At 46.9% G+C, this 21,937-nt stretch overlaps 1 protein-coding gene across 1 annotated transcript in view; it reads left to right on the top strand.

Annotated features, from left to right (window-relative positions):
* The first annotated feature begins 829 nt into the window (after positions 1–829).
* ZCCHC24 (zinc finger CCHC-type containing 24) overlaps positions 830–21,937 on the top strand; it is a 328,915-nt gene continuing 307,807 nt past the window's right edge. The window contains exon 1 of the mRNA XM_069611026.1: positions 830–1,368. Within this exon, the coding sequence (XP_069467127.1) occupies positions 1,087–1,368 (282 nt within the window). The 5' untranslated portion in view covers positions 830–1,086. The remainder of the gene's footprint in view (positions 1,369–21,937) is intronic.

Raw genomic sequence — 21,937 nt, 5'->3', positions numbered from 1 at the left:
ACTGGAGGGCTGGTCCACCTAAGGGGGCCCAAAGGACGACCGGGTGGGGGGGCGTGGGGGTGCACAGGGCTTTTCAAACATTGATTATGGGGTTTGCTTTTGTTAGAAAAGCAGATAGGGTTTTTGGAAACAATATTTTTACTCAAGGGGGCTCCCAACAATATTTTTAATCAAAGGGGGGCTCAGCATAAAAAAGGTTTTATACCACTGCTTTAATGGAAAACTATGTTTGTTAATGTTAATGTTAATGTTAAAGGTCATTTGTACCGCGCACTATCACCACCGGAGTGGTCCCCTGGCGCTCTTGTTCAATGACAATAAACTGGAAAATAAAATTAAAACATTAAAACAAAGCAGTCATTGAAAAGACATGCAGCGCTTAGCATGAGGAGCCTGACATGACACCCTATATGACAACCGGGTGTTATGTTTTTTATCAAGGATTATCCAGGGGTGTTACGAGTAGCCATCCCAAAAATCCCAGGTATTTATATGTGTTACTGGACTAGTAAAAAATATTATGCCACGGTGTTACAAGTAACGCGCTCTCCAAATGTCACCCGCGATTTCTTCACAAAGTAGCTTTCGCAGGTATAAGATCCGTTGTTTTCTTTTAAAGAAAATACATATCACAAAAAAGACACCTCGCCGCTGCTTGGAATGTGCCCGGGAGAGGGTGTAGAGACTGGGCTGAACGCCGCCATTTGTCCCAGCCCCTCTGTTGCATATGCAGATTAGGCGACCAATCAGAGGAGGGGCGGGGGCAGTGGGAATGAAGGCAGATAGCGGATCTGCAGGCTTCCAAAATAAGGGGAGTGTGGAGGAGAAGGGGGGGTGGAGGAGGCTACGTCGGAGTTTCAGAGCAGAACTCGCAGTTATGCCTGTCCTGAGCCAACTTTGCCTGTGCACTCCCAGGGCTCCGAAACAGCATTGAGGGGGGGGAGGCCCAGGGGCACAGAAAGAAGAAGGCCTGGGGGTGCTGAGAGAGGAATAGGTGCCACTACAAGGGGGACAAGCTGAAGCTGAAGGAGGGCTCTGGGGGGTGGGAAGGGGGTTCACTTTTGGCCAGCCTGACTGTGCGCGAAGATGAGCCTGCTGTCGGCCATAGACAGCAGTGCCTCTGTGTACCAACCCGCCCAGCTCCTGAACTGGGTCTACCTGTCCCTGCAGGACTCCCACCAACAGCAGCAGCAGCACCAGCAGCAGCAACACCAGCAGGGCAGCGCCTTCGACGCCTTCAGGCCTTCGCCGGGCTCCCCGCAGCAGCAGGAGCTGAGCAGCTACGGCAGCAGCAAGAGCAGTCAGGACCTGGGCCCGGCCCTCGGCTCCAGCTATCTCAGCAGCTTCCTGCAGCTCCAGCGGAACGAGGTCGGTCTCCCCCCCCCCTCCTAATCCCCTTCCCATGTGTGCGTGAGGGACCCGTGTTAGTATGCCCCCCCCCCCCGCCTTCCTGCTCCACGGTGCCTGTGACTGACTCGACTCATGCCTTGCTCTCCCGTCACCCTTTCGCTGCTCGCTGTCCCATATCCAACTTTGCTTGGCTCCCCGTAACTGTGCAGCACCCCTTCTTTACTCCCGTGTCGGAGCCGTGCTTCTGTTGCTGCCCGTGCCCCGCCTAACGCTTTCAACCCTGTGCCCGCACTTTCCTGCGTGCCAGTGCCCGCAAACGCTTCCTCTGCTGCCTGACTATGCACCCCTCACCTGCTGCCCTGCCTGGTATTGTGCCCCTTTTTCTCGCCCCCCCCCCTTTCTTCATCCCTTGTGTGTATCCCTTTTCTGCTCTCCCTCAGTTCTCAGCTGTGTGTTCTGGCCGCCCCCCCGCCCCCTCACTCCCCGCCGCTTTCCTGCTCTCGCACATATCTGTATGAGCTCCTATCTCAGGGCACCCCGTCCGCCAGAAATCTCTGCCCCCTCGAGCCGATGATAGGTCTAGTGGGCGGCCGCTGCCCCCTCGGGGGTCCCTGGGCAGTGATGTGTAGTGGCTTGGGGGACTGGGGGAAAGTGCGGACGGTTCCCAGGGAAACTTTGGGACTGTCAGTGGGAGCTCTGGGCCGCCATGATGTCTGGAGACGCGGGCGGGGCTGGGGGCGGTATGACCCTTGGTTTATATTTGGGAGTGTGGGTTGCGGTACCTGGTTGCTACTTACCCCCGCGCAGACTACTGGTCCCCTATATGTGTTTGGGTAAGGGGGGGGGGGGGGTGGCAAGGCAGGATCGACTGAATTTAGATTTTAAAAAATTATCAAAAATGCCTGTTTTCGAGACTCGCACAAGCTGCCTGTGCAGAAGGGGCCGCCACTGACCCGTGCCCCCCTACTGCTTCTGTCCTATTACAGTTATGCGAAGGTCTTATTCAAAGTATTGCAGCTCCGCGAAGGAACGCCAAGGATGCCCAACTAATCTCCTACTAGAAGCACAGCAGCCCTGCCGAGGGATGTGGCAATGAATATTACAAGTTTATAAGCTCTGCTGAGTTGCGATTGGGGGTCTATAAAAAGTATAGCAATCCCGCTGAGGAGTGCTGATATTGTCCTATTACAATTATGCGAAGGTCCTATTGAAAATGCAGCAGCCCTGAGAAGATGTGCTAGGAATGTCCAACTAATGTCCTACTAAAGGTATAGCAGCCCTGCTGAGGAGTGCTGATACTGCGTGCTACATTATATATTCACAATTATAGCAGTGCTGGGAGTGTCCTATTATTAAAAGTAGAGCAGCCCTGCTGAGCAGTGCTGACACTGTCTGCCACATTATATATTCCCAAGAATAGCAGTGCTGGGAGCGTCCTATTATTAAAAGTAGAGCAGCCCTGCTGAGCAGTGCTGACACTGTCTGCCACATTATATATTCCCAAGAATAGCAGTGCTGGGAGTGTCCTATTATTAAAAGTATAGCAGCCCTGCTGAGCAGTGCTGACACTGTCTGCCACATTATATATTCCCAAGAATAGCAGTGCTGGGAGTGTCCTGTTATTAAAAGTATAGCAGCCCTGCTGAGCAGTGCTGACACTGTCTGCCACATTATATATTCCCAAGAATAGCAGTGCTGGGAGCGTCCTATTATTAAAAGTAGAGCAGCCCTGCTGAGCAGTGCTGACACTGTCTGCCACATTATATATTCCCAAGAATAGCAGTGCTGGGAGTGTCCTGTTATTAAAAGTATAGCAGCCCTGCTGAGCAGTGCTGACACTGTCTGCCACATTATATATTCCCAAGAATAGCAGTGCTGGGAGTGTCCTGTTATTAAAAGTATAGCAGCCCTGCTGAGCAGTGCTGACACTGTCTGCCACATTATATATTCCCAAGAATAGCAGTGCTGGGAGTGTCCTATTATTAAAAGTATAGCAGCCCTGCTGAGCAGTGCTGACACTGTCTGCCACATTATATATTCCCAAGAATAGCAGTGCTGGGAGTGTCCTATTATTAAAAGTATAGCAGCCCTGCTGAGCAGTGCTGACACTGTCTGCCACATTATATATTCCCAAGAATAGCAGTGCTGGGAGTGTCCTATTATTAAAAGTATAGCAGCTCTTTTGAGGTGAGCTTGGAACGTCTATTAAAAGTATTGCAGCACTGCTGAGAAGAAGCACTGGTATTGTCCTATTGCAATTATGTGAAGGTCCTATTGAATGTATAACAGCCATGAGAAGGTGTGATAGGAATGTCCAACCAATGTCCTACTAAAAGTAAAGCAGCCCTGCTCAGGAGTGCTGATACTGTCTGCCACATTATATATTCACAAGTATAGCAGCGCTGGCAGTGTCCGGTATCCAGTCATTTTATTGCGAACAAAACAGAGTGGTACATAACAGAGCGGCCAATAACACTGAAAAGCACCAATATATGAAGGGTAGTGGGGTAAGGGGTTAAAATGGGTTGGGATGGGGATGGGTTGCTTTGAAAGGGTGTTTTTCGATGTTTTGTCCACTCTGTTATGTAGACCCTGTGTTTTGTGGTCGGTAAGATCACATATAAACAGAGTGTCCTATTATTCAAGGTATTGCAGCTCTTTCTGAGGTGTGCTCGGAACATATGTTAAAAGTATTGCAGCAATGCTGAGAAGTGCTGCTAGTGTCCTATCAAAAGTATGTTATACCTGTTGTGGGGTATTTAGGATGTCAAATTATAGTGCCGGGAATGGCTTGTTAAAAGTATAGCAGCCCTGCTGAGGTGCTGGAGGTATCCCATTAAAAGTATAGCAGCCCTGCTGAGGAGTACTGGTCCCAGCCTCTTAAAAGTAGAGCAGCCCTCCTGAGGTGCTGGAGATATACCATTAAATATACAGCAGCTCTGCTAAGTAGTGGTACTGTCTTATTAAATGTACGAGCAGCATATTGAGGAGTGCTAATACATTCCTATTAAAAGTATAGCAGCACTGCATGCGAGTACTGGGGTGCCCTATTCAAGTATTTCTGTTGAGAAATGATGTGGCAGTCTTGTTTACAGTGTAGCATCCCCTCTGAGGAGTGCTGGTATAGTCCGAAGAAAAGTATAGCAGGCCCACCGAGGAGTGTGGGCAGTGTCTTATTAAATGTATTGCAGCATGTTGAAGAGTGCTAATGCAATCCTATTAAAAGTATAGCAGCACTGCATGGGCGTGCTGGGGTGCCCTATTCAACTATTTCTGTTGAGAAATGATGTGACAGTCTTGTTTACAGTGTAGCATCCCCTCTGAGGAGTGCTGGTATTGTCCGAAGAAAAGTATTGCAGCCCCACTGAGGAGTGCTAGTACTGTTCTACTGTATGTACAGCAGTCCTGCTGAGATCTACCAGCAGTACTGCCCCCAAAAGGTACAACAGCCCAGCCAAGAAATGCTAGAATTGTCCCGTTAAAAGTACAGCAGCTCTAGTGAAGGGTATCAGTACTGTCCCATTATAAGTATCCAAGGGCCTTCTCAGACATGCTAGTGCGGTAACAATACAAGCACAGCACCCATGCTGAGAACTGATCTGTCAGTCAAAACGCCTCATCTGTAGGTGTTCAAATGCTCACTTTTACCAGAAGTACGCACTCCCTCACTTAATAAATAAGTGATGCCAAAAATGTGAGTGGGGGTAGCCAGGACTCTCAAATAAAAGTATAGCAGCCCTGCTTTTAAGTGCATCTTCTATCCTGTAAACGTTATTGCATGGAACCGGGAATTCAGCGTCCTTTGGGTCTGATTCACAGAGCCTTTTTTGCAATGGGATTGACCATCATAAAAAGCCTATTCAGAATCGGGCCCTTTTTTTGAAAGTAGATTTCCCATAGTGTGCCCCGATTGTGCCCTGCTTTTTTGCTTCAGTACCATTTGAAACACTGATCAAATAACTAGAAAGCTATTTTTTTAGTGTGTTCAAGAAAAATAAATGAAAGCTACCCGGCATTATGGATTCAGCTTCGTGTGATGGGGAGAAGGAAGCGGGAGGTGGACACACCCGCCCTTAATTATTTTATTTCTTAGACGCCCCGTCTAAGTGTTGGCAGTCTCCTGATGCCCTCCACCAGCCTGTGAAACGTTTCGGAGGAAGCTGACAAGTGCCAACTGAGAAAACACATTCTCGGGACTGCCATGTGCATCCTGGCGCCCCGGGTTTCACACTGCGGAGTCCCCGAAAGCCCCCACCCGCTGCCAGGCCGCGACCCTAATTACGTCATAGGCGCAGGGCGCCAACACAAGCCGCCGCCCTGGCCAGAGCTCAGAAAGGCCAAGTTGCAGAAAGTATAGAGAGGCCCCCAAATACCCCCGCGCCGGTGAGATCTGCTCTCACGTACTTGAGAAGCTTCTCCTCTTAGCTTGTGAACCCTCGCCCCTCCCCCTCTCCTGCCACAGCTGATTGAGACTTCCTTCGCCAAAAGCCTGCAGAGACCACCTTGGCAGAGGAAAACACATGCCCCTGCGGCTTCCCGGGGACTCTGACCGAAAGAGAAGTTTTAACGGGGAGACTGGGGCAGTTTTCCTAAATGTTGGTTTTCGAGAGGGAGCAGAGGGTCGACTTGTTCCTCCTGCCAAGTCTGTTATTGACATTATGGGCCTGATTCATGGATGTTTTGCACTGTGCAAAGTGACTTTTCACTGGTGAAAAGTCACTTTGCACTGCCAACAAACACTGATTCATGGAACAGGCTCTGCAAAATGTATTTTTGCAGTGCAAAGTGACTTTGCACATTTCAAGTATAGAGAGGCCCCCAATTTCCCAGCACAGGGTGAGACCCGCTTTCACGTACGTGAGAAGTTTCTCCTCTTAGCTTGTGAACCCTCGCCCCTCCCCCTCTCCTGCCACAGTTGATTGAGACTTCCTTTGCCAAAAGTCTGCAGACACCACCTTGGCAGAGGAAAACACATGCACACATGCCCCGGCGGCTTCCCGGGGACTCTGACCGACAGAGAAGTTTTAATGGGGAGACTGGGGAAGTTTTCCTATGTGTTGGTTTTCGGGAGGGAGCGCGGGGTCGACCTGTTCCTCCTGCCACTTCAATTATTGACATTAGGGGCCTGATTCGTGGAATGTTTTGCACAGTGCAAAGTGACTTTTCACTGGTGAATAGTGACTTTGCACTGCCAACTAACACACTGATTCATGGAACAGTGCAGAAGTGTATTTTTGCTGTGAAAATTGACTTTTCAGGGCAACAAGACACTTTGCACTGTTCCATGAATCAGGGAGTTTGTTGGCAGTGCAAATTGACTTTTCACCAGTGAAAAGTCATTTTGCACCGTGCAAAATATCGCATAAATTAGGCCCTATGCGTGTCTGAAGCCCGAGATAGCACGCACGTCAGGAGTGAGTGGGACCTTAACTGCATACCGCCAGCCAAGGGCTGCCTTGAAGGGCTGTCTGTCACCATCTTTGCCTTTGCAAATGTGCCAGTCTGCCCCCTAGCCCATAATCCTCCCCTCCCCATCAAAGCACAGGGTGTCCTGGTTGTATTGCGCCAGTCAGGTGCTTTTTTATGTTCATTAGCATCCTGGGAGGGGGCGCTGGTGATCAGGAGGCTCGGAATGCGGGCTGTACTGTATGGTAGAAGCCCACGTTCTGGGCTGCTTGGGCAGCCAGTGCCCCCTTCCTAGCCCCGCTCCCCCTTCACCACTTAGCACCTGTGTAGTTTCCTGGTGATTTTTTTTTTTTTTTTTTTTTAGAAACGTACCTTTTGCGCATCGCTGCTGCTATCAGTGAATCCCCTTTTCCATCCATGTTGATGACATCACAGTCATCAGCATGGAAAACGGACAACACTGACAGCAGCACTGTGCGGTGCCGAGCCGCAGAACAAAGGAACGTTTCTTTATTTTTATTTTTTGAAACCACCATTTGCACCTGTGTAGATAAACGGGTGCTAATGGCGATATTAACCGAGGCGGCGGACCGACCCGTGCGATAACGGCACGGCCTCCCTCGTTAAGGGACCCTCGCTTCACTCGGGCCCTTATGTTGGCCATGGGCTGTTATCGACAGGTTCAGACCACTGCCTCGGTTAACATCGCCTCATGTGTTACTTCTAGAATGCAAAACCCTGGGAACTTCCCATACACATTTCAGGAAAGTGCAACATTCTTTGTGATGTTTCGAAATATCTGTCAGTAGAGTAGACCATTTCATTAAATAAGACAAAGACATTTGGGGTTCAGTTACTAGCCTTCTGTACACTCACAGCTATAGTTCGCATTGTCTGCGAGGAGGTAGGGACACCTGCTAGGGGGATTTGGGTGATCAGCATAAGATCTTGGGCTGTCCGGGCTTTATCTAGATTTTGAGGGCTTTATCCATCTTTCTTTAAGCCAAACATACATAGATATGTATTTATATACAGGGAGGAACACGACTCTTTGAGCTCTAAAGTACAATAGATAAAGAAATCAGATTTGACGAGAAGCAGCGAGCTTCTTAAATGGGGTGAGTTGAGGGACTTTCTGACCAGGTTGTGGAGGGGAGTAAATGGAACAGTCATCGGGGCCCAATACATGGGTGGTCCTAGATTAGCAGGATACTAGCCATTGGCTAGTGATATTTGACTCTTGGCGAGTAAGAAATGGTGTGCTGACTGTATGTATAGAATTCAAGTTGCAAGTGACTTTTTATGGTTGGCTAGTAGTTGCAATCTGAATTTCCGCACCCTGGATTAAGGACAATCATATAAATATATATATATATATATATATATATATATATATATATATATATATATTTAGTATTTTATTTATTTGTATAGCGCACCGAACCCTTAGGTATCTGGGGGCATTTCTTGGAATTTACAGGTGTTACATAAAAATTAAAAAAATACATTTTGCAATATAGTTTGTACAAAGCAGTAAATAGCACCAGTAAAATATATATATATATCCGAAGAGAGGAGGAGAGGTGAGAAGAGAAGGAGGAAGTGCCGTTCACCTTCTCCTCCTCTCTTCGGATATATATATATATGTATACATATATATATATATATTCCCGCACTCCCGCGGGAATATATATATATATATTCCCGCACTCCCGCGGGCCAGGCACTAGTAGCAGCTCCAGAACACGAACAAAAGCAAAAAAAAAACACTGTGTGATAAATACGGATGTCTTTAATATTTTTTTTTTTAAAAGGTTGTACAAAAAAGGTGGATTAAGTACACAGGTATATATGTGGAAGACAATGTTGGAAGTTTTGGAAGGTAAACAAGCACATTATTAATCTGGGGCCTAGGAGAGCTGGGGTTTCTTTGGGGTCTAAGCATCTTGCACTAAACCTTGATCCATAACTGATGCCTTTCGCAAAACTAAACCAACGCTGGTGACCTTCCAGAACCCGCCTGATGAGCTAGCATCACTTTACACATGTGCTGAAAAGGGACGGAAGAATTAATTGTTTCCATTTGAAGAAAGACCCACACACCTACGCACACTCCTGAGTCCATCTTGCTGGAATGTGACGAATTGGCCTGCATATAACCAATAAGCAGACATGCAATCCCCTGAGCTATCTTGGCAGTACACAGTAGTATTTTTACTTTGACAGAAACACATTTGTGGCGGTATCCAGTGATTACAGCGAATAGAAAATAACGAATTAAATTTTAACCAATAAAAAACAAAATACTGAATTTTTAAATAAAATATATGTGGGGGTGATGTAAGGGATTACATCTGTAGGGGAGGAGGTTGGGGTGCAGCTTTAGCATTGGGAAACCGGGGCTTGGGTGGGGGACACTCCCCAAAAAAATCAATTTGTTATTCTGATGTGTTTATTTATATAGCGCGTCCAAAGCACTTTACAGAGCACATATTTACATACAATATCACCCAACCAAAATTGGTACTCATTTGTCGACCTTTGAAGGATGAAAGACTGAGTTGGCCTTGCCGGGTTCCGACCTGCAGATATCGGTCAGATCACAGCAGCGAGCGCTGAACCCGCTGAGCTATCTTACTGGTTCTTTATATATCCGTTAAAATCACATAGATCCATTTGTGGCACAACTAACTTCACTAGCCATGGATTTTTTCCTATTCATCCCAAACTCATTCCAGCAATTGTTATGCACGTGTATACTTTACCAGCAGACAGTAGCATTACATTCAGTTAAAGTAACCGACTATTGTCAGGAAATAATCAGGGCCAGACTGGGCCATAAAATTGCCTCCGGCACCAATGAAAAAGTGGCCCACAGTTGCAAATGGCTATTCATTCCTTTTGTGACAGACTGTTTGGATAGTACTCAATGGAGAGTTTTTTGATAAAAACGTGATGCAAATTGTGCATTTTAAAGATATTTATTCAGTAACACTGGTCCAAACTACTAGCCGCATAGTGAAGTAACTTGTCAAAATGGCCCACAGTGGCCAAAAAACTGGCCCACTTTGACCCAAAAAACTGGCCCACACCAGCATTTTGCGTTTTTTGTGCGGCCATTGCCCTATTGCCCTATAGGCCAGTCCGGGCCTGAAAACAATGATTCCCCTCAGGGCCATCCAAGAGCAAGTAAAAGGGATTTGTCACTTCGGTTTTTGCAATGAATTTATAATATATTTGAACGTAAAGCTGAGTTGCTTATTGCATGGGACCATTCTTCCGATGACTTGTCACGCAGTCATATTTCGGTTTCACATTTCCCATTAGAAATTTGAAATCAAATATTTAAGTCAATAATGGCAGGGCATGTTGCCCGTCTAGATGAACTTTTCCAGAGTTTCATGGCGGACCTACCCCTCTGCTCCAGTGCACATGCCAATTGGCCAGTTTAGTTCTGTCTTAGTATACGAGCCAGGGGTCTGCAACCTTTAGGTCTCCGGAGGTTTTGACCTACATTAGATGTCCAAAAACCCGGTGGAGTAGAAACCATGGGCAGATAAAAAAAAATGGCATCATTGCAAGTGCAATTTTGGACAATATTGGCACTTGGGCAACGTGTGCCGTACTGCAAAAACAAAAACCATTTTGCACCATGGCAAGTGCATTTTTTGCATGGTAGTGGCACGAGGTCAAAAGCTGCTCCACTGCCAAAAACATATACGCTCAATGTATTTGTGTAGCAGGGCAAACTTTTCCCTAGTGCTAATACCATTCTGGACGAGCATTGGTGGAAAACTTTGCCCTGGTTCCAGAATGCATTGAAAGAAGAGTCTTTCTGCCCAAGGGCAAACTTTGCCTTTGTACCAATGCCATTCAAACATTTCACTTGTAATAGTGCAGAGGTTTTCTAATATGCCCAAATGCTTTTGGCACTGGTCAAACCTTGCCATAGTGCTAACACCGTGCAAAATTGCACTTGCATTGGCGCAAAGTTTCTGTGACCTGGCCCCGTGTGTAACTTGGTACACTGGAATGTTCACAAGAGAGCACAGGCGATTCTGGGAAGCATAAGCTGACCGGCATTTTGGTAAGCGGGCTGCAGGCCCGGACGCTGTCTTTAAGGGCGTATATCGCCCTTCCTGCGGTCTGAATGGGGCCAGTGTGCGCCGGGTTCCGCGCGAGAAGAGGCGGCCTTCGGTGAGTCCGCAGCGCGAGGATGTGACTGGCATGCTAACCTCCGAGAGGCACAGAGCGCTCTCACATAGTCACCAAGATGTCTCCGCTCCAGACAACTTTCCCCGACAATGGTCCTCTTCATGAGATAAGCAGCTGTCTGCGGGATACAGCTGTTTGTGGGCCCAAAAGACCATTGTGCGCTTAAACAAGCAACGCCGAAGATATGCCCTGCGCGCAAACCGGTGGCATTGAAAGGGTTAGCTTTGTCCTCACCATGTGGTGTGTATGCATAGATGTACTAGCTGAAAAACATACTTTTCTTATAGTCTAAAAAGTCTACATTCTTTGGACATGCCAACATGGGTGGACTGGCCTACAGGGAACTCTGGAGATTTCCCGGCAGGCCTCTGCACCCTGGGCCTCTTGTGTGTGGTAACCTATTTTATTTCCACATTTTCCCATAGGAAAAGGGCTGGGCTTGATGAAAGTGTGTGATATGGGGCCACTTTGAAAATGACTTCCAGGGCCTCGTTTGCTTCCCAGTTCAACCCTTGCATGCCTATGTAGGCTACGTGGACAGTCACTCTGGCCCAAATGAACTGTTTAACAAACACAAAGTGCCTCGAACCTTAGTTCACACTCCACGACTGCATGGCAAATTCATACTCAAAAGGAGTGCTGCAAAGTTGTGGGTGTGTTTGTGTGACAGTGTGTGCCTCTGCTGTGTGAGGCTCTCCAGAATATCCACACAATGAATACATCTGAGCGACATTTGCATATATTGAATTTCAATTGAGATAATTAGCATATCGTGTTGGTCATTCTGAAAAGACTGGATTTCACGACCCGCTTGTTCTTCAAGTCAATTGCTTGAGAGTCACGACCGACCAGACCAGGTTTTCAGTATAACCACTATGTAAATAACTCCCATTTGGATTCGCTCTCATCAGAGGCATTGTGGGTAGATAACTTAAAAATGGGTGTGAATTTGGCGCTTGAAGACTGGATTTGGAGACCCCCTACAGAATGGGTAAAATAGACTAGGCCCTATTGTCCTGTAACCGGAAGTCCTGCTGCGTTTATGTATGCGCCCTGATGCTCGCGGGCTTTGGCGCTTTATGAATAAATAAATAAATAAAATAAATAGATGACCCCCGCACCGTGTAAAACGTCCATGTGCCCATCCATAAAAAAAACTTAAACAAAAAGAACATTCTGATACATGTTTTGGGAGATATTGCAGCCCTTGAAAAACCTTCTTGGTCTCGAGCTCAACCCATAATATTTGCTGCCATTTGGGCAGTCAAGTGTTTTTGAACTTCGGTATCTTTTTTGCACATCACTTCTCCCCAAATCTGTCCTGTGCTTTAATACTGGGGGAAGCTCGGTCGAGTTTGGAGCAGGATGCTACCGGATCAATGCCTTGTCACATTGAACGTCTCCATGGCACCAGCAGCTCCCCCTAACAAGCCCCCATCCTGTCGAGCTCTCTGGCCACCCATCAGTTCTGGCTCCTTCTGAAATGAGGCTGACGCTGGAGACTGGTGACTGCTGTGGGTGTAATTTTAGGGGGGGGGAAGATGTTTGCTCCCCCACCCCCGCTTTTGTGGCACTCCATTTTGTCCCACTCATTTGGCAGGGCCCTCTTTCATTTAGATGTCATGCCTCCCACCCCAGGATTTTCAGCAAGGGTGACTCCACTGGTGGCAGCCCCTGTCCTTGGATAAGCGGTCCATATGGCTCCATGTTATGAGATAGCATTTGTCCAGATGTGGGCATCTGTTTAACAAACGAATGCATTCTTGGGGTTGTGGTTTTGATTATCTTCAAGTAAACAAACTGTGCATAAGTACTTGATAGCAAAAAGGTGTCAAAGGAAAGATTATGGATACAAAAATGTGTGTCCTGGTGACACGGGGGCATCAGGCCATGCTCCCCATCAATGGAGAGTGACACAGTCTAGCCCCAGCCTTCCCGATCATATCTCTTCCGCCAACCAACTGCAAAAGTCTGTATTGAGCCAGAAAACCCCACAGTGCCCAGGAGCCTAAGGTGCCACAGGGACCCTATTCCCCATCCCCCCACCCAACCCTTGCCAGTTTGTACTCGTTCTGTTAGGTTTCCGACCCACTACATCGGCTGGAAACACTTTTTTGGGAGCAACAATATGTTTCTCCTACTTGTTGGCAACCTCATCGTATTCTAGGAATGGTATAATTATATAAACACGCTGCACTCCTAGAATGTGTGGAGAAAGTGCTGCATTGTGGGAGAAAAAACATTGTTTTCAGAACTATGTTTTCCAGGAGGTATAATGACTGGAGAGTACTTTGTTATAAGCCTGCAACATTCGGTGGGCTTTTTTTTAAAAAAAAATAAGTAGTTGAGCTTTTTCAAAAAAGGGGGGCTTTATTTGAAAGGATTGTGGGTGTAACTCGACTACCACATGGTCAGCAACTTTATAGGAAGCTGTTATATCCTTAAGAAATTCTTTGCATTTTCTTTGTGAAACTTGACTATTCTGGGCAATTATTTCCGTGAAAAAATGTCGAAATCCAAACACTTCTTTTCCAGCTCGTTTCATGTTCTGAATTTCCCTGTGGATTGTTCGAAATCGGTCCTAGCCAGAATGTGCTGCAGTCCAGCTCTTGACGCCGCACGTCGGGAATCTGCAGGGGGAATGCTGTGATTTCTGGGTGTCGAGTTTGTTGTCCAGTGCAGTACCCAAGTGACGTCACTACTTTATGTCCCTCCTCCTACTGCCAGGTAGTAAAACTCAGAGGCTACTGGGAAATCAAGAGATGTCCTTCCTCTCCATTGTCTCTGAAAAGTCAGCAGGACTGAGTCCGAGATAGGCACACTTTTGGGAACCAATTGGACTGACGCAGCCTTTCCCGTTGCCAGGTCCATTAGAGGAACCAATGAGCTTCTCTGGGTGCAGCCTATAGAAGCAGGGCGTGAGTGCCTTCAAGATATTGTTTTTCTAAGGTGAGAAGTTTTCAACATGTATATCTCCAAATTTTCTGCCCAATCCCCCCACCCTGATCCTGAGGTTGGGCCCCTTTTGGAATGGTGCAGTAATTGGGCCAGATTCCTTGTTCTCGTTGATCTGGGTCCAGGGCATGGGCGTAATATTAGGGGGCGACGGGGGTGTTTGTCTCCCCTAACTTTCATGGCACACCATTTGGTTCCACTTCATTTGGCTGGGGCACCTTTTCTTCAGATGTCATGTCCCCCCAACATTTTCAGCAAAGTTACTCCACTGGTCCAGGGTACGGTCGCGGCCACTCCCGCATTGGTAAAACCCCAGCTGAAGGAGCTGGACCAGTTTGGTGCTCCTGTTGTCCCAGCACTTCGTTCCTGCCCCCTGAACATACAAGGGGAGCGGACCCGCAGTGTGTTGCATGGGCTGTCCACCTCTGAGAAGCAAGGCTGAGCAGGAGTAGCCCACTACACGGACCCCTGTTTGAATGAGGTCACATGGGAGGGATGGGGGGCAGCTGCAGAGCCCCACCCTGTGGGGTAGATTTGCTCTGCAGAATCCACACTGTGGATGACGGCTCTGCATCCCCATTGTCAAGCCTCTGCTTTCTTTCAGGTCTCAGGTTACTGAGGAAAATGACCACCCGGCTCAGCCAAACATACTAAAACCTGAGCTCAGAGGCCATCACTGCTTGTTTGCTCTGTCTGACTGTCATCCTTCATTCACCTTAGTAGTAAGCACGGTTCCATGTGTTAAAATCGCAGCAAAAATGGCTGTGGTTACAAAATATCGTGGCAAAAAGGCTGTGGTTTGGACACCGCAATCCATGTAAAGGATGCAGGGGACACCCACTGACCCATTAAATGGTATAATGGGGTACACCTTTACCGGGTCAAACCACAGCATTTTTGCCGCCATTCTTTTTTACAGGTGATATTTTTGCTGCGATTTTATCACTGCATACCGTAAGCACAGGGTGAGGTCCCCAAAGCTCTTCTCCTAGGCCGCCCGATGAATGCCTCCAGCTCTAACTTCTAGTCCTGCAAGGGGGGGGGGTCACTGATGCCATTACTGACTGCTCATACAGATTTTGGATTTGAGAGCTTGTTTACCCGCTTTGCCTTATGGCATTCAATATGCTGCGAATTCTATGGTTGCCACTTGAAGTGGAGTCCCCTGCACAGCATGCTGACATGGTTGTCATGGTATCTTCGGGGGAAATAGAGGAGCAACCAAGTTGGCCAATGCGTCTGAAGAAAACTCGGTATTCTGTGCAGTCCCCGAATGCAGAAGCCCCTTATAAATGATCACCTCTAGTGCCTCAGAAAGCTAAAGGTAGATTACTGCGTGGAGGATTCTATCGAATACTAATTCATTGAATGTTTTGCATCACATTTCACTGCAAATGTATGTGGGGTTAGGGTAATAATAAATGTGGAGGGTATATGGGGGGAACTATCGGGGGTCTCCCCCGCATAAATTTGCGATGCAAAAAATTGGATGAATTCGTATTCGATGGAATCTTCTGCGCAGTAATCTACCTTTAGCACCCAGAGGCATTAGAGGTGATCGTTTATTTGGAGCTTCTGTGTTCCCCGACTACACAGAATACCTAGCCTGCCATCGGAGAGGCAGTTTTCAACTAATCCAGAATAGGACTACAAGATTTATCCTTGGCCTGTAGCTCAGGGACCCCATATCTCCAGCCCTAAAATCTCGCCACTGGCTCCCGATGGTTGCAAGGATCAAATTCAAGACCCTCTGCATCATCCACAAGGCTTTCTGGTGCCGGAGACCTCACTACATTCAACTCTCTCTCCCTAAATACCACCCGGCTAGAGTCCTTCGGTCCTCTAGCTCCAACTCTCTGCAAATCAGACATTTCTCCAAGCAGAGAAAGGGAGGGGGGGTAGAACTGTCTCTTCGGCAGGAGCATCCCTCTGGAACGGCCTCATTGCCCCTGTCTGACTTGAGCCAGATCGCAGGAACTTTGTTTTCTCCTCCTTCATCTCCCCCTACTCTGCTAGTCTCCTCCAGCCAACTCGACTGGATGCCTGTGTCCCTTATGAGTTTCTGGGGACAGGCCCTCCATCGTCCAGTCTTCCCCCTCTCACCACTTACTACCAGCACATACCCCCGAGCATTCCTCCCTGACTAGTCTTCCTAGGCTGGTGCACCCGCTCAACTTACCCCTAGCCATTTGCCCCCGGCACTTGCCCTGGGCCCCCCCAGCACTTGCCCAGCCCCTGGGCACCCTCCCTCCAGCACTTCTGCCTCAATCTCCCTCTCCCTGCCTCATCCCCACCCACTTTAGCCCCTTGACCCCAGCACTTCTTGACAATTGCACTTGCACAATCCAAAATGTCACAAGGCCTAGTAGGACTGTTTTTGTTGTTCTCCTCTGTTACCCCCCCTAACCCCTTTTTTTGTCTTGTGGCGCATGGAAACACTTTCTACTGTATTGGCACCATACAAATGCTCAATACATAAATAAAATGTCATACAAAAACAAAATCGATGAAATGTACTCAAAATAATCTCAATGAGATCGCATAGTTCCCCTCGAAACACATTGGAGTCACGTGAAGCAGACGTTCAGCATCCTCCTCGTTATTTTGCTTCATTTTTGGATTTTCTGGATTTTAGAGCTTTTGCTATGTTCTTTTGGCAAGCATTGTTGCGGCCTGCTCTTCCCAACGTCTTTCAGATCAGTCAATAGCTATCTCTTGACCACCTCCCTCTGCTTACTTATGAACAGAGTGTGCATGCCGTTCAGAGATGTCATTTGGGGGGTTCCAGGGGTCTCCCTCTGCTACACCTAGACCGGTCCTTGCTACCCCTGGGCCACTGGACAAAGCGGCAGCTCAAAGAGCAGATATCTGTGTTGCACCTGAAAAAGCAGATGTATGTGCCACAGATTTTTTCACATGGAATCTAGGTCTCGTTAGCTGGAGAAATAACAGGGATGCAGCAAAAACCATGAGGCCGCCATCACCAACATGTTGGCAGTCCATTACTGAATATAATGCCTTGAATTGTTGGGCTCAGAGGCAGGGCTGTCTGTGCAGCTCATATCCAGTACTGTAGCAAAAGGAAGGATATGGGGGCTAGGTCTAGCTTTCTGGGAATGGGTAAGAGGAGCCGGTAGCACTCAGCGAGAGTACAGCATGAATGCAAATCTCATCAGTGTTTCTCGTTGTCTGCTTTGTACATTCAGGGAGCCACTGGGCCTGTGATGAGAGGGGTGTACCCCAGGGGCTTCTGCCACCAATCCTGCCTGGGCACTGTGTGACCTGACCCAGATCTGCCAGACCAGCATCAAAGGCACACTGTAAATAGATAATAGCAAGGTAAGATAATCAATTTACATGAAGTTGCCCTCAGCCTTTAAAGTAAACCATCTGTTGCTTCCTCAAGCAAAGCAAATATATATATTTGGAAGGATAGCTCAGGGACAACACACTTGCTTTGGGGACAAGAGGGTGTAGTGCAACCTGGGTTCAGTTCCTGTTCCAGTGCTTAGAAGCTGGAAGAGGCTGGCATTAAGCAAAATATAAAGGAACAAAGAAAATAATAAGATGGGCATTTTTAGGGGTGATGTCATGGAGCTGCTGCTGCCGTTTACATTTTAACATAAATAAATAAAAAACTGCAATTAATGTGACCTGCAACACATCCTTTCCCTCTATCTATTTAATGTTATGGAGACTGGTACTGGAGACTTTAAATCTTGTACTAGTGACTTGGGAGAGAGTGTTTGAGACATAATGTGTTGTAAGAGAGTTGAAATGCACTGACTGCAGATATAAGATGTTTGAGGAGGGTAACTGAGACTCACACTGTTGGGGGTGCCGAAGGTGGGTACTGGATACTTAAGTTACAAGTTTGCTTGAGGTTGATGGTGTCGGAGAATGCTGGAGACTTAAGTTGCTGGAGGGTGGCTATGTGTAAACATGCAGGTGTTGGAGCAAGGCATTGGAGGTGTAAGGTGTTGGAGGGTGGGAGTGGATGCCATACATTTATAGCTGTTGACAGAGGGCCCTTAGCGACTCACAGTCGATGGTGGGGTGCCTGTGGTGAAAATGGCTGGGGGATATTCATGCTTTGGGTGACTGGTGGGAATGGGTTGCTGTGCAGTGGTTCAACGTGCACTATTGACAAGAAAATCCCTGTGCGTATTGCCCAAGTGTAAAAGGATGAAATGGTACAGCCCCTGAATGTCTTCTTTTGAACTTGTGTTGGTCAGTTTCTATTTCCAGTCTCTGGCAAGACACTTGGCAGGTGCTGGATGTCTGCGTGTTGGGGTTTAGGCCTCTTCGACATCCTCTGTCTGTTTACAGTTTAGCCCCAGTGATGTACAATAGTCCAGGTTGTTGTATTGGATGTCTGCTTATATTCACAGTAATTTGCTAACATGGGCCCATACATACTGATATTAACCCTACATATGGTTATCCATTCTTGTATGAAATGTAAATCATGTTGCAGTGCTATCATAACCATATTTTGCTCTGAACAATGCTATGTGATGCCACCTCCTGTTTTGTCCAGGGCTGAAAGGTTGTGTGCCATAACTTCCTGGTATGCCGCTTGGGGCTAGGGTTAAATTGCATCACTTCCTGTGATGTCATCAGAGGTCAAGGGTTGTGTGATGCCACTTCTGCTACCCCTGGCATTTTGGTGAAATTACATCCCTGATTCCTTTACCTGCTCAACAGTCTCAATCTCTTAGTCCTTGATTTGTCAAACGTCTGTTGATTGCAATTGGTTGTTCCTCAGTACTTCTGTCTACGCTGGTAATGGAGCAATAACTAGGAAGACATCTTGCTACTGCTGTCACTCCTCTGTTTCCTTGGATGACTGAGCTCAGTCCAGTCTCTGTAAAGCCCTATCATTGCCACCTTGGACAAGTTCCAGCTGTTTCCGTAGCCGACCAGAAGTAGGCAGTCAGCCACAGCAAGTAAGCAACGTGCACGTGTTTGTCGCCCGAAGTATCCCTATTCAATGGACAAATGGACCCAGCGATGGAATCCAGCGTATCTCAGCCCATAAGTGCGGGAATGCTACCTCCTAATCAGGAAATACGTGAAGCCCTTCTTTTTGGTCTGCTGTTCGACAACTAGTTCTGCCATAAGTGCTTTTTATAACCAACCACCAACATAAGTGGTGTTACACAAAACAAATGGGATCAATACATCTAGTACCCATTTGTGTTGCCAAATCTCACATGTCGCAACGCTGCTGTTCTTCACCCGCCTTATGTAATGAAACATGGCTCGTGGTAGAGCGGCAGGTGAGTGTTCGCCCATTTGGGTTCTGGCCTATCCAATGTTCACTGTTGATCCTGCTTAGTCACTAAAGTGAGAGGTGCACTAATGCCGTCTGCAAGTGATTGTGTATCCAGCATCTCATTGGCGAGGGAAGGGCTTTTTGTTATCCCACAGTACTTCTCTGCTTGATGTGTTTTGAAGCCTCTGATGTCAACTATATCTCCTTGGAGGTCATTTTGCTCAGGGAGCTAGAATCTTGATCCTTAAGCTCTCATTTGTTAAGGAGCCGGCATTGCTGTGTTAAAGAGTTTGATTGAGACCACGACCATTGGTCAGACTCCTCTAGGGGCCCGGCGGGTCCCTCGCTGCAGTTCGTGGAGATGGATCGAGGAATTACTGCATGCATGTGGAACCTTCTTGTTTTCTGGGTCTCTCAGACGTGATGAATTCTCCAAACATCTCTGCCGTGTACAATGCTCAGAGCATTTGCCTGCCAGAGATCTTTAGCGACAACTGCCAGTGCAGCCCCTTCCGGGACCTTTTGCAAAATGGAGTCCTGTTTAACTGAGCATGATCTGGAAAAAGCCACCAATGCCATGCACATTGGAAAACCCATGTAACAAACACCCCACGGACGGCTCCTGAAACTGTGTGTGGGTCTGCATGCGCACGGTACTGGGATGCACCGAATACGTGTGCCCGGGAAGTCACCGGACGAAGCAGTTTTGCCAGGAAATGTGCCCTGATGGACAGGCTCAGATTGAGTCCATTAATCGAATGGACTATTTTACAGGCTTGGTGTTGCTACTCAGCATTTTCAGAATTGCATTCCCATCCGATACCAATAAAACATGATGGAATGTTCCAAAGAGGAGTCATAGGGCCCGATTCATGGAATTTTTTGCACGGTGCAGTGGCTTTGCACTGCCGACACAAACCCTAATTCAGGGAACTGTGCAAAGTGTATTTTTGCTGTGCAAAGTCAGCGCAAAGACATTTTTGCAGTAAACAATGACTTTGCACTGACTTTGCACAGTAAAAATACACTTTGCACAATTCCATGAATAGGGGTTTGTGTCGGCAGTGCGAGGTCACCTTTCAGCAGTGCAAGGCCACTTTGAGCCATGCAAAAAAAATCCATGAATCGGGCCCATAGTGTGAAACCCCTACATCCCGGAAAAGAACCATTCCCCTGGCCAGTGCAACTGATTAATTCAGGTTGCCACCCACATCTGTTGCTAGATGGGATCTTCCTGGGAGCCCACTTGCAAGAAAGTCCCCAATACTATCCCTTATCCCAGGATCAGAACACGAGGCGAGGCGGCATAGGTCTGGGAGAATGGATCTACAAATACTGAATGAACTTTGCCATAGTTCAAGTTGGTGCTACAGTAAATACAATGAATTAGCTGCATCCAAATAAGGACCCACACCCACTCCAGGTTTTCAGGATAACCACTTATTATATAAATAACTCTCGTTTGGATTCAGTGTGTTAAATATATATTTAGAGTGTTCCACTTGAATATGTGTTGTGGATTAGGATCTTGAGGACTGGACGTGGAGATGTCTGCATTAAATCAAATCGACAACTGATAAAGGGTTCTATAACGCAAGTTCCTGTGGACCCGGGTGTTTTACGGCCCTACAAAAAAAATATACATTTTATGTATGAAGAGGACATAGTCAATTTATAAGCAAGAACCTTTCCAAATTAAGAGAGAAAATTGATGCTGAAAGAGGAACTTTGTTACGTTGTGTGGGGAGATTGGTGAAGTTTTGAGACATACTGTGAATTTACCAGGGTTGATGGTGAAAGTCAGGAGAGGTCAGATGAACTTTGTGAGGGATCTTTGGGAAGTATCAAGCAGACGTGAGTGAAGTTACGAGTGGAAGAGGTGAAGTTGCTGAGAGCAGGCAATGGTGAAGCTGCCCGGATTGCTTTTCTGAATTCACTGGGGAGGAATATTCTGACCGCATAGGATGCAACTTAACCCCTTAAGTGCCAGGCTAATATTGAAGTCTATGTAAAAAGGACGAGTATACTCGTCCTTGGCACTTTTAAAAGTGAATTCAAGCCCCCACCCACATTTATTTCAATTTTCAAATTCCAAAATCATTGAGCACATGTGGACCCTTTTCTTCACTTTTAAGCTCATGGTAGGTGTATGAACCACTTGAAAGGGGGCTTCTGCACAGCGGCTGCACCTGCCCTGACACAGGTGGCTTTTAATTCAGATACAGTCCCTCTTAAAAGTGGATTTGGCATGATATCCTAAGAGGCACAGATAGACATTTTAATGAAGTATCATGGTGGGCACAACACCGGCTTCAAACACATGTGTGGTGATTTTTAACAACACAAATATAACAAGAGGGCTTGTAACAAAGAATAATTGTACAAAATTATAACAATTATTTAGCCAGGGGTCACTAAATGTCCTATTGTGTCAAGCAGCTGTAGCTGAATGAAGCATTATTACTTCCTAGCAATGGAAAAGCATCTCTTCATTAAGATGTCAATTTTCATCTATTTATTACATTTTTTTATATTCTTAAGGGCTCCATTGTACTAAGATTTAATAACTTTATAAACCTATCAAAGTGCAAAAAAGTACAATTTAAAAAAAAAAAACATGTTAAACGCATAAATAAATCCATAGCACCTGCTGCAATGTAACAAATGACTGACAAGTTCCTGTGCAAATAAGGCAATTTGCAAAATAGCAAATACGTGCAAGTGTAACCAACA

Source organism: Ambystoma mexicanum, chromosome 8, assembly GCF_040938575.1.
Source record: "Ambystoma mexicanum isolate Mex_15411 chromosome 8, UKY_AmexF1_1, whole genome shotgun sequence".
NCBI lineage: Eukaryota > Metazoa > Chordata > Amphibia > Caudata > Ambystomatidae > Ambystoma > Ambystoma mexicanum.
Note: the sequence above shows the minus strand (reverse complement) of the source record. Positions and strands in the feature narration are given on the sequence as shown.